General features: G+C 41.8%; 1 protein-coding gene and 1 non-coding gene across 2 annotated transcripts in view; one reads left to right on the top strand and one right to left on the bottom strand.

Moving 5' to 3' along the window:
• The window catches only part of MYOF (myoferlin), a 175,569-nt gene that overhangs the window by 86,451 nt on the left and 75,845 nt on the right, over positions 1-13,273 (top strand). Inside the window, exons 17-19 of the mRNA XM_052661026.1 lie at positions 1,649-1,687; positions 3,564-3,688; positions 6,427-6,543. Coding sequence (XP_052516986.1) covers positions 1,649-1,687; positions 3,564-3,688; positions 6,427-6,543 — 281 coding nt within the window. The remainder of the gene's footprint in view (positions 1-1,648; positions 1,688-3,563; positions 3,689-6,426; positions 6,544-13,273) is intronic.
• On the bottom strand, positions 8,921-8,993 carry TRNAE-UUC (transfer RNA glutamic acid (anticodon UUC)). Its single transcript has one exon. It is a non-coding gene; the product is annotated as a tRNA-Glu (tRNA).

Here is a 13,273-nt window from a genome sequence, read left to right as displayed (position 1 = left end):
CATTGTCTGCTAAGTGGCATAGGGGACCATGTTGCTGGACCTGTACAAAAGAAATGTAACTACAATTCTTCTTTTCTCTGCAGAGAATACTTATGTGGTTGTTATAATGTGAGCACTATTAATTGTTTCTAAAATATTTTTGTTAAACCTGTAGTCAAAGCTCTAACGAGAAGGTAATATCACCTCTTACAATGTAAAAGTACAGAAGATAGTGCTTAGAAGTGAAAAGAAGTGGAAGGTTGGAGAGGGTGGGCATCCTATTAACTTTGTATCAAGTGAAGGATCCAGATATAAAGGTTAGATTAGACAGATGAGTGGATAAAGAAACTCTGGTGCATATACACAATGGAATATTACTCAACCATATAAAGGAACACATTCGAGTCAGTTCTAATGAGGTGGATGAACCTAGAGCCTATTATACAGAGTAAAGTAAGTCAGAAAGAGAAAAATATCATGTATTAATGCGTATGTATGGAATCTAGAAAGATGGTACGGATGAACCTATGTACAGAGCATCAGTGGAGGTGTAGACATTGAGAACAGACTTGTGGACACAGTGGGAGAAAGAGAGGGAGGGATGAATTGAAAGAAAACACTGAAACATATACATTACTATATGTAAAATAGACAGTGGGAATTTTCTGTAGATGAAGGGAGCTCAAACCTGGTGCTCTGTGACAACCTAGAGGAGTGGGATGGGGTAGGAGAGGGGAGGGAGGTTCAGGAGGGAGGGGACATGTATTTACTTATGGCCGATTCATGTTGATGTATGGCAGAAACTAACACAATATTGTAAAGCAATTATCCTCCAATTAAAATTTTTTAAAAGGTTAGATTAAATTATTGGGTAGACAAAAACTGGTTAAAGATTAGATGGAATTTATTGGTCAAAGGCAACCAATAGAGTGATTAAAATCATGCTATTAACTCGTATGGGAGGAAGTGTAAAAATCACTGTAACTCACTTATCATTGGCAGGAAGTCATTAAATATCACCTAAAAATAATTATCCAAGAAATAACAGAATACACATGTTTCTTAGTGATATGGTGGTAATATCCAGAAGAACTACAGATGAGTAGTTACAAGCGGTGCCAGCCTCTGTCTCTGAGGCCTTCTTTCACTGCAAGCCCTGCAAGACAGTCTGTGATAGGGTCTCAGAGTAACAGTGAGCAGTAGCCGTTCCCTGCAAAGAAACAGGATAACGGACTGGCAACTATAGGCCTTTGTTTACACAGCCTTCTACTAAATTAACTTGGGTTGTCTGGTCTTAGTCCTAGCTAAGTCAGAGACGAGACACGTAAATGCTTTATTAAAACTATGGAATGTTGGTAACTTCCCCAGGCCTCCTTTGATGGTGGGAAGCTGGCACTCAGATGCTTCACTGCTTCGGGGCTGATGAGGCTGGGCTATTTCCTGTGTGGCTGTGCTACCGGGTGTCACAGTCTTGAGCCATTTTGTATTTAACTGGTGGTGATATTTGTATAAATGAAAAAAGGGTCATGTGATTTGAGTCTGGATTTGGGATTTTCCTGGTGTTGCTAAACCGCTTACCTATTGTTGGATTTGATTAACTTTTTCAGTGTCTCTTTTATAATGCCTGTGTTTCTCTTACTGTTTAACCAATGGTATTTTTACTACATAGATTTCTCATCCTCGGGATCTGGGGCTGCATCGTATACAGGTTTATGCTTTGTAATTTTGCTATCTTCTAGATCTTTCTGTTTATTATTATCTTATTAAGAACTTATCAACTGATTGCTTTAGCACTTTTTTTTAACTTGCATTTTATTGTCTTGAATATAGTTGTGTTAGAGTAACAATTTCTGTATTACTGTTGCATGGTTGTCCTGCAAAGCTGAGTTTAAGCAAATGGGCTAACCGGGCTTTGCTACATGCCTCATGTTTTCACCTAGATATATACCATCCTGGCTTCACTGTAATAATTGTATAACATTTTTTTTTCCACTTTGTACCTTGAACAGTCATCTTCCAACTCTGTGGGATCAGAGCACGTCCTTGGTTTGCACATTTGCCATTCTTTGCAAGTTTGCTCAATCCGCTCACACTTGACCTTACAACCCTCTTACAGCAGATGTTGTTTCCCTAATAGATGAAGACTTTGTGATTTAAGAAATTTGCCTTCTTTCAAAAAAAAAAAAAAACACATGATGCCCCCTGCCATTCTAACCACCCAAGGTTGTAGTGAGAGGGGAAAAAAGGGATTGCATGTAAGAAAGCTTGCAAACTGCAAAATTAAGGTATTATCATCTGCCTTTATATTATTGACACAATGCCTCATTCTTATGTTTTTAAAAATCCAACTTCATTATCTTATAGTCATACTTTATATGACTATTAAAGTGGTCTTTAACAAATGTGTAACAAACATGGCAGATTTGATCACATTTCATTCAACCAATCAAAAAATATTTATGTGGTAGTACTCCAAGATAGAACTAGGACTAGGAGTTTAAGGATTCAGAATAAAACACATTTGATTCTTACCCACCCACCAAAGGAATTTATAGTGTTCTCACAGACATAGCAGTTATTTAAAGTTTAAAAATTGAAATATAAAGTGATAAAATAATAGAAGTCCAAAATGCAAAAGAGCCTCAAAAAGGTGAAAAAGATTGCCAACTACAAGTGTATACAATTTGCTCAGCTGTTTATGAGTAGGTACTCTGCTCACCTACTACTTGACATTTATAATTCTGCCTTAGTTTTAAGCATAGAGTTGGAAAGGGCCATAGAGTTGATCCGGTCAACCTCTCATCCACAGGGGAAGAGTTTTGACCATATCCTGAAAGATAAAATACAACTCTTGGCCTTAATGCAAGTCCATCCCTCCTCCATATGGGAGCCATTCGGATGGCTGAAGGCAGCTCTTGTATTTCTCTGTCTTCGCCTGCAGTCTCTCTCTGACTCCACTATTTCTTACATTGCCTGCAGTGCCCTTCACTGGGGAGTAGTCTTGCTGAGACCAGGTAGCAGAAATAAGAAGCATATTGGATCCTCATCAGAGATAGAATGTCATGAATGGAGATTTCACGCTGCTTATGAATGTCATAGGGCCATAACCATAGGCAGAAAGTTCACTGTTATATATAAAAATTTTAAATGTCTTGTATTTTTAAAATCACCTGCCATCATACTAACTACTTGAGACTAAATGATATTTTGGAGGAACAAATAAAATTAACCTGATAAATGTCATTTAAATGACTTCCCGAAACAGTATACTCTATCCTAGTTGTCAGCGACATGCTTGCTACAATTGCCAATTATAAACTTGCAAAAAATGTGAAGATCAACTTCTTTCATTTGAATAGTATCATCTTTATGTTTACCTGAACTAACCCCCCAATGTTTTTTATTTAGTGTTTTATAGTGATAAGATAGAAATATGGCAAGTCTCACAAGTGTTTACAATTTGCACTAATACAACTAACACAAAATGGAGGAAAACTGTCTCACCCAGCTAACTAATAACTAATGTCTATTTCAGCAGAATGGTGTTAAAAGCCTAAAATACTAATGATGATGTTCTCTCTCAGTGAATACAGGAGAAACAGAGGTGGGCTTTGTTCCAACTTTTGGACCTTGTTATCTGAACCTTTATGGAAGCCCCAGAGAGTACACGGGATTCCCAGATCCCTATGATGAGCTAAATTCTGGAAAGGTTAGTTCTTCAATTAAGGTGTGTTATTAATGAGCACTGACTCCAGATTTCTTTTTCTAATGGTTATGATTAAGTCTCATATTTAAGAGACCTCCCTACCCTCAGAGGCCCACCAGATGACGGATAAAGTATTTTTTGTAGTTGTTTCTTGGTTTTGTTTTCTATTTTTTGGCCTCGTGGCATGTGGGATCTTAGTTCTCTGACTGGGGATTGAACCTGTGTTCCCTGCAGTAGAAACAAGGTGTCTTAACTGCTGGACCACCAGGGAAGTCCCTGATTAAGTGCTGAAGAATGGAGATCTCATGTTGCTCAAGTCTTAGAAGGCAAGGTGGGAAAGGATCCTGAGGTCATTTCACATGGCAATTGCAAATGCATAGCATGGCCTTAGGAAGCATCACTATGAACACAGCTAGTGGAGGTGATGGAATTCCAGTTGAACTATTTCAAATCCTAAAAGATGATGCTGTGAAAGTGCTGCATTCAATATGCCAGCAAATTTGGAAAACTCAGCAGTGGCCACAGGACTGGAAAAGGTCAGTTTTCATTCCAATCACTAAGAAAGGCAATGCCAAAGAATGCTCAAACTGCTGCACAACTGCACTCATCTCACTTGCTAGTAAAGTAATGCTCAAAATTCTCCAAGCCAGGCTTCAGCAATACATGAACCGTGAACTTCCAGATGTTTAAGCTGGTTTTAGAAAAGGCAGAGGAACCAGAGATCCAATTGTCAACATTTGCTGGGTCATCGAAAAAGCAAGAGAGTTCCAGAAAAACATCTATTTCTGCTTTGTTGACTATGCCAAACCCTTTGACTGTGTGGATCACAGTAAACTGTGGAAAATTCTGAAAGATGGGAACACCAGACCACCTGACCTGCCTCTTGAGAAACCTGTATACAGGTCAGGAAGCAACAGTTAGAACTGGACATGGAACAACAGACTGGTTCCAAATAGGAAAAGGAGGACGTCAAGGCTGTATATTGTCACCCTGCTTATTTAACTTCTATGCAGAGTACATCATGAGAAACACTGGCCTGGAGGAAGCACAAGCTGGAATCAGGATTGCCGGGAGAAATATCAATCACCTCAGATATGCAGATGACACCACCCTTATGGCAGAAAGTGAAGAACTAAAGAGCCTCTTGATGAAAGTGAAAGAGGAGAGTGAAAAAGTTGGCTTAAAGCTCAACATTCAGAAAACGAAGATCATGGCATCCGGTCCCATCACTTCATGGCAAATAGATGGGGAAACAGTGGAAACAGTGTCAGACTTTATTTTGGGGGGGCTCCAAAATCACTGCAGATGGTGATTACAGCCATGAAATTAAAAGACGCTTACTCCTTGGAAGTAAAGTTATGACCAACCTAGACAGCATATTCAAAAGCAGAGACATTATTTTGCCAACAAAGGTCTGTCTAGTCAAGGCTATGGTTTTTCCTGTGGTCATGTATGAATGTGAGAGTTGGACTGTGAAGAAAGCTGAGTGCCGAAGAATTGGTGTTTTTGAACTGCGGTGTTGGAGAAGACTCTTGAGAGTCCCTTGGACTGCAAGGAGATCTCAACTAGTCCATCCTAAAGGAGATCAGTCCTGGTTGTTCATTGGAAGGACTGATGTTGAAGCTGAAACTCCAATACTTTGGCGACCTGATGCGAAGAACTGACTCATTGGAAAAGACCCTGATGCTGGGAAAGATTGAAGGCAGGGGAAGGGGACAACAGAGGATGAGGTGGTTGGATGGCATCACCAACTCGATGGACGTGGGTTTGGGTGGACTCTGGGAGTTGGTGATGGATGGGGAGGCCTGGCATGCTGCAATTCATGGGTCGCAAAGAGTCGGACACGACTGAGCGACTGAACTGAGCATGCCCATTCCCCCTTCCTAGACTTAGGGCAGATGGCAGTAATCAATGTTGGCTCTTTCCAAAAAGCAAATGTGCTATCTCAGAATTCTGTTGAATGACATATTCTAGGAATTTGCTGAAAGATTGAAAGTGACACGCTTGATATGGCTATCTCTGATGTGATCCAACCTCTTCATTTTCTAGATGAAGACATGGAGGCCCAGAGGTGGGAGGTGGTCTTTCCACCACATTAGGAGCCCAAGTACTGTCTTTTAGTTAGCTGCCAAAGCCCAAGAAGGGAACTAGGGTAGAGAGAAAGCCCTGGGGGGTGAAGGTGGAGTGGAGGGCTGGCAGTGGAGGTGGAAGCCTTCCCTTCCTCTCCAGAGGGTTCTGCTGCTAACACTGCTGACTCTGTTGGGAGGAGTATCCGTAATTCATCCTCACAGTCCACCACACCCAGAACATCTTCCTCTTTTATTTCATGGCTCCTCTGAGACTTGCCCTGATTGCCAACATGGCTGCCTCTGTATTCTGAGAAAAGGAGCCAAGTTAATGCAGACAAATGCAGACCTGAAGTACAGTAAGGGAGATTTCAAGCCCCTTCCACCCCCACCTCAGCCCCTGGGAACCCCTTCCAGATCGAAGCATGGCTTGAAAGCCTCTGGCCCCCCAGCCATGACTAAAATCCCTTTTAGCCCTGACTACCCTGGCTCTCTTTGGGATCCTTCCTGAAGTCATTGGTTCTTCTCTCAGATAACAAAGACCAGCTGAGAGAGTTACTGACTGGTTCATTTTGGGAAGGAGAAATTTGAAGTTGTATCTAGGTTAGCCCACTAGAGAGAGCTTTTGACTGTTGTTCATGCCTGGAAAAATAATCCTGCACTGTTGCCTTTCAGGGGGAAGGAGTTGCCTACAGAGGAAGAATCTTGGTTGAATTAAGCACTTTACTTGAAAAGACACCACCAGATAAAAAGCTTGGGTCCATTTCGAGTGATGACCTGCTGGTTGTTGAGGTAAATGTTGGTGCGTGTATGGCATGTGGTATGGAAAGGATACTGGGGAGAGCGGGTGGTGGAGGGCCTGTGTTGGCCTGCCTGAGTCAGCGGGTCTGAAGGGGACGTCCAGGGACTGGAGGGTCAGCTGTGGCAGAGGTGGAGAGAGGGGAGTCATAGCAAGAGCCCCTCAACACCCTCTCGGTATGTCTATCACAGCCCATGGGGGTGATGAGACTTGCTTTATCTTTGAGATGTTAATTCCCTGCTGCAAGCTGGCAAGTGCAGTGATACCCCCCATACAGAATGGCTTGTTTGCTAACTGGGCTTGGGTGTGTCATGGGGACGTGGTCACAAGAGCCATTCCAGATGGTACAGCAGCCATTAAAAGTCACTTCATCTTCAGAAGTAACTGCCATACCTCGGGCTTCCTAGCATGTGAGGGCATGTTTATATTAATGCCCACGTTACAGTAGGCACTGAGCCCCCAGTCCTTCTCAAAGACAGGAAGTCTTCCAAGCTCACCTTTCCAGCTCTTTATTTTTCCTTTTTTCTTTAAAACAAATTTTTTTATTGGAGTATGTTTGATTTACAATGCTGTGTTAGTTTCAGGAGTCTAGCACAGGGATTCAGTCATATATATTCTTTTTTCAGGTTCTTTTCCCTTATAGGTTATTATAAAAATATTGAGTATAGTTCCCTGTGCTATACAATAGGTCCTTGTTTTTTTAATATTTATTTATTTCACTGGCTGTGCTGGGTCTTAGTTGCAGCATGTGGGTTGTTTTAGTTATGGTATGTGGGATCTTTATTTGCAATATGTGGGATCTAGTTCCCTGGCCAGGGGTGAAACCAAGTCCTGTACGTTAGGAGCGCAGAGTCTTAGCAACTGGACCACTGGGGAAGTACCTAGCCCTCATTTCTTTTTCTTTCTATAAATCAGCTCCTTCCCCAGTATGGAGACACTTATGCATAACACCCATGATTCGTAAGACAGAGAGCCACAGATGTGATTGTTTTTCCTAGTAAAATAGTGTAATTAATTCAAGGCAATAAATACAAAAGAAGAACATTCTCATCATGAGACAATTAAATGGTCAATTTTTCCTTGTAAACTAATTGACATGTGCAGTACAGATTTGTTAGCATGTGTGATGGATAGCTCAATATTAAATTAACCCTGTCTCTGTTACTCACTGAATTGTTTCTAGTACATTCTATACCATTATTATGACTTGCTGTTTTTTGGGGTTTTTTTGATAAATCATGGTAGTCTACTTTTTTGGTTTTGAACTTTAAAAATATTATCTAACATATAACATTATGGGAGTTTAAGATGTACAGTGTGCTGATTTAATGCATTTAGTGCCCTCTGTGAAGCCCCTACATTCAGTATGATACCACCTTACTGTTAGCTAACACAGCTAATTTTCTCATGTCATAGAATTATCATATTTTGTGGTGAGAACATTTAAGATCTAGTGTCTTAGCAACTTTGAAGTATATAATGTAGTATTGGCTATGATTACAATGCTGTGCATTAGATCTCCAGAACTTACTCATCTTCTAAATGCAGCTCTGCACCCTTTGACCTCCTCAATTCTCCCAGCCCCTGGTAACAACCATTCTACTCTCTGCTTCTATGAGTTCAGCATTTTTAGATTCTACATATATGTGGTATCACACAGTGTTTGCCTTTCTCAGTCTGACTATCTCACTTAGCATAATGCCCTCAAGGTTCATCCATGTTATTAGGCAAATAGAGAATTTTCTTCCTTTTTGTGCTCGAGTAATACTCCATTGTGTGTGTGTGTAGATAACATACATACATATATATGCCATCTCTTCTCCAACTATTTCTAAGAATCATGGGTTGGTCCGTACATGTTCTAGAAATCTGAATTGTTTCTCAGAGCAGCCAGCTCATTGATGCCCACCCTCCCCCCTTCAGGCCTCTCTCTGCTGGGTTCCACCACCCATTCCCTGATGGCTCAGATGGTAAAGGATCTGCCTCCACTGCAGGAGACCCGGATTTATTTAAATAGTAATTTAATTATTATTAAATAAATAATGATAATTAAACAATAATTTAATTATTATTAAATAAATAATAAGGGACTAACACTTAACACACATACCATCCCATCCAACTCCCTTCCCAGCTCACAAAATTTTTTATAAATTTTTATAAATATTTATTTATATTTTAAATAAATAAAATATTACATAAATGTAATAAAAATGAACTATACAAGCCCAAATCCCCAAAATATTTAAAACTCCCAAATTATGGGAGTTTGTTTTATGCCCAGTCACCTGAGTTTTGTTTTTGCTTTTTTTTCGATTTTTATTTATTTTATTTATTTTTGGTTATACCTCGAGGAATGCAGGATCTTAATTCCCTGACCAGGGATTAAACCTGGGTCCCCTGAAGTGAAAGTGCAGAGTCTTAACCACTGGACTACCAGGGAAGTCCCCCAAATCCCAACAGTATTAAAAAGCAGGAGAGGAGCCAAGATTCCAAGGATACACTCACTCTTCAAGCTACCAGGAGCCCAGAAAGAGAGTGAGATGAGCAGATCTGTGCAACTGCTGGGAGGATGCTTTCATGACAGTGGTCAGCCTAGAATGTAATCATGACGTTTGTCACAGTTAAAGAGATCTTGTGATTCATTTACAAGTAATGAAACTTTCTGGTTGAGTTGAAGAGGCTTCATCAAAAGGGCAACTTGGTCCCTGTGAAATAAGCGTTATTCACTCAGTCGTGTCCATGGATTATAGCCCACCAGGCTCCTCTGTCCATGGAATTCTCTAGGCAAGAATACTGAATGGGTTGCCATTTCCTTCTCCAGGGGAACTTTCTGACTCACGGATCAAACCCGGGCCTCCTGCATTGCAGGTAGATTCTTTGCTGTCTGAGCTACCAGGGAACCCCTGGAATAATATAATGTGTATTTGTCTCTGGTTCCTGACACAGAACTCCTAAAACCTTTGTGATTTCCTAAGTGATAAGAGCACTTGTGAGCAACTTTTTCTCATATTTGATCTTTGATTCTGGTTCCTGACATAGAGTTCCTAAATCTCTTGGCTTTCCTGGGTGATAAAGTCTTTCGTTCTAATGCGTTGACTTGGTGGGCTCCTGAATGGGGGCTGCTCACCAAGCCATCATTAGTAGCTTGGAACTTTCAGCCTGACCCCCTCCACATCCTTCAGAGAGGGACTAGAAATTGAGTTAATCATTGATCATGCCTACAGTATGAAGCCTCCATAAAATCCCCAGAGTACAGGGTTTGGGGAACTGATGGGTCGATGAACTCATGGAAGGGCTGGGAGAGTGGTGTGTTCAAAGAGAGCTCCTTCCCACAAACCTTGCCCTGTGCCTCTCTTCCATCTTGATGTTCCTTTGTATCCTTTATCGTATCCTTTTATATTAACCCATATCCAGTAAGTGGGCTTCCCTGGTGGCTCAGATGGGAAAAATCCACCTGTAGTGCAGAAGACCTGGGTTCGATTCCTGGGTTGGGAAGATCTCCTGGAGGGGGCCATGGCAACCCACTCCAGTATTCTTGCCTGGAGAATCCCCATGGACAGAGGAGCCTGGCTGGCTACAGTCCATGGGGTCACAAAGAGTCGGACATGACTGAGTGACTAAGTACACAGCACATATACAGTAAGTAAACTGTTTTCCTGAGCTTTGTGAGCTGCTCCAGCAAATTAATCTAACCCTAAGAGGGGATTATGGGAACCTCCAGTTTGTAGTTGATAGGTCAAAAGCACAGAGGAAGTGGATGGGGGGTAGTGTTGTGGGACTGAGCCTTTTAACTTGTGGGATCTGATACTGTCTCCAAGTGGATAGTGTCAGGATTGAGTTAAACTTCAGGATACCCACCTAGAGTTGGGCTTCCCAGGTGGCACTGGTGATAAAGAACCCGTCTACCCATGCAGGAGGTGTAAGAGTTGTGGGTTCGATCCTTGGGTCAGGAAGATCCCCTGGAGGAGGGCATGGCAACCCACTCCTGTATTCTTGCTTGGAGAATCCCATGGACAGAGCAGCCTGGCAGGCTATAGTACATAGGATCACAGAGAGTTGGACATGACTGAAGTGATTTAGTGCAGAGCACGCACATCTGGCATCAGAAGTATTAACTGTGTGATTGTAGTGTGAGAGTAAAGGAGACACACAGCAGGAAGTGTGAGTTTTTCCTATTCAGTTGCCAAAAATCCCGGTTTCCCATCTTTCTAGAGCAGAAGCTGACGTGGTGCTCCAGATGGGCTTGGTCAAGAGACCCTACAAGGATAGGTAGGAGGATGTAGCCTGGGTATTTTCCTAGGCAATCAGGCAGGTAAAAGATCAGCTGTTGCATCCTCAGCCTTAGCTCTCCCATCGGTCTGGCTCACGTTGTGTCAATAAGTATTGCTTGAGTAAGTATGTTGCGATTCATCCATTATCTCCTTTAGATCAAAGGTGGCAAGCTGTCCGTTTTCTTTGGCACAGTCTCCTTGTCTGTGTCCTTTAATGTCTCATGCCTCCTGGGCCCACAGCCACTTTTAAGAGCTTGTTAACTTTCTCCCTCTTATCAGGTATTCTGCTTGACAGAATCATCCCCTTCCCCAAATTTACTTCTAAAACTGTACCTTATACTTCTTGAGAGTCCCTTGCATCCCTTTGAAAAGACCCTGATGCTGGGAAAGATTGAAGACAGGAGGAGAAGGGGACAACAGAGGATCAGATGGTTGGATGTTCTCACCAACTCAGTGAACATGAGTTTCAGCAAACTCTAGGAGATAGTGAAGGACAGGAAAGCCTGGCATGCTGCAGTTATGGGGTCACGAAGAGTCAGACAGGACCGGCTCGCACTGATCATGGATAATCAGAAAGCCTGAAGGCCCTGCAAAGTTAAACACCCATCAGGAGATAGTCAATAGACTATAATTTATGTTCTTCAACTTGCCCTGTTATAGAACGTTTTTCCCCAAGGCTACCAAGGACAGGGAACAGAAGCTGAGGCTTACAGACTGGTCTAAACTGTTGCTGGTTACTTCTTACACCTCTTTGTGCTCCAAGAGCACAGGGGAAGTGGGAAAGTACAGGGGGAAGGAGAGAATTCTCAGCCTCACTATTCCTCCAGGACCCCAGGGCTCTGGGCAGGTGAGCAGATGGTCTGGGCACCCCTCATGAACTCTGACTTGCACAGTGGCCCAGGAATCTTGCTCACAGTGAAAACTTGCTGTGTTATGAGTTCTGATGGCCAGAAAGCCCTGTTACTGTCTTAGCGCTCAGACCCTCCAGGGTGAGAATCCTATCAGGGTTCTGTAGGTGACTGTGAGTTCTGCACAGGAAAATCCAGAGAGAGCTAATGGAATCCTGGCCACGAGAGATGTGCAGGGCAGAGCCAGCTGGACCAGAGGTGGTATCCCCACCTCTTTGCAGCACCTCCCCATATAACTTCTCTTTTCTCTGCAGTAACAAGTTATTGTTGTTCAGTTATATCCGACTCTTCATGACCCCATGGACTGCAGCACAACAGGCTTCCCTGTCCTTCACTATCTCCTTGAGTTTGCTCAAACTCATGTCCATTGAGTCAATGTTGCCATCCAACCCTCTCCTCCTCTGTCATCCCTTCTCCTCATGCCCTCAGTCTTTCTCAGTATTAGTCTTTTCCAATGAGTCAGTTTTTTGCATCAGGTGGCCAAAGTATTGGAGCTTCAGCATCAGTCCTTCCAATGAATATTCAGGATTGATTTCCTTTAGGGTTGAGTTGACTGGTTTGATCTCCTTACAGTCCAAGGGACTCTCAAGAGTCTTCTCCAACACCAAAGTTTGAAAGCATCAATTCTTCAGTGCTCAGCCTTCTTTATGGTCCAAATCTCATATCCATACGTGACTATGGGAAATACCATAGCTTTGACTATATGGACCTTTGTTGGCAAAGTGACATCTCTGCTTTTTAATATGCTGTTTAGGTTTGTCATAGCTTTTCTTCCAAGGTGCAAGTGTCTTTTTTTATTTCATGGCTGTAGTCACCATCCACAATGGTTTTGGAGCCTAAGAAAATAAAGTCTATCACTGTTTACATTTTTTTCCTGTCTATTTAAGCTAGAGCAGTAACAGGTGGCTCCAGCTTAAATACTGATCATTCTTTCTGGGCCCTGACGTAGGCCCCAAATTATGTTTCATATTTTTGTTCCTTCCCTTCTCTGATAGGATCCTAGATGGTTTACAAAGAACAAGTCATGCTGTATATATATATATATATATATATATATAAGGTCTGACTAATACAAATAACTTCCTACTTTTAATTTTCATGCAATTTAAACCAAACCTGGAATTTCCACAGCACCATAGATTGGAACCATAGATTTTTCAGGGGACTTAGTTGTAGGTATTTAAGGAAACTCCTGACAAGTGACAAAAGTCTTCCAATCCCCTCTCTACCAAAGTGAAAGTGGACTAAGGTAGAGAAGTTTTTAAAGCATAAGCTCCAGAAGATGGGGCCCAGCTATAAGTATAATTTAAAGCTCTTCAGATGTCTTTCAATATGTAGCTAAGGTTACAAACCAATGTTTTAGAAAGGCTTTCAGAAAAGTTTGAGACTCAGAGGGGTTTCTAATGAAATACTTTGGGATGTTTCAGGTATACCACGTCAAAAATTTCGTTAACCAAAATGGAAGTTTTGTAATAGTGGGATGTCCCAAGGGTTTTTTGTTTTGTTTTTTGAAAGTATAGTTGATTTATAATGTTGTCTAA

This window comes from Budorcas taxicolor, chromosome 23, assembly GCF_023091745.1.
Source record: "Budorcas taxicolor isolate Tak-1 chromosome 23, Takin1.1, whole genome shotgun sequence".
Taxonomy (NCBI): Eukaryota; Metazoa; Chordata; class Mammalia; order Artiodactyla; family Bovidae; genus Budorcas; species Budorcas taxicolor.
The sequence above is the reverse complement of the archived record's forward strand: the minus strand, read 5'-3'. Positions and strand labels throughout refer to the sequence as shown.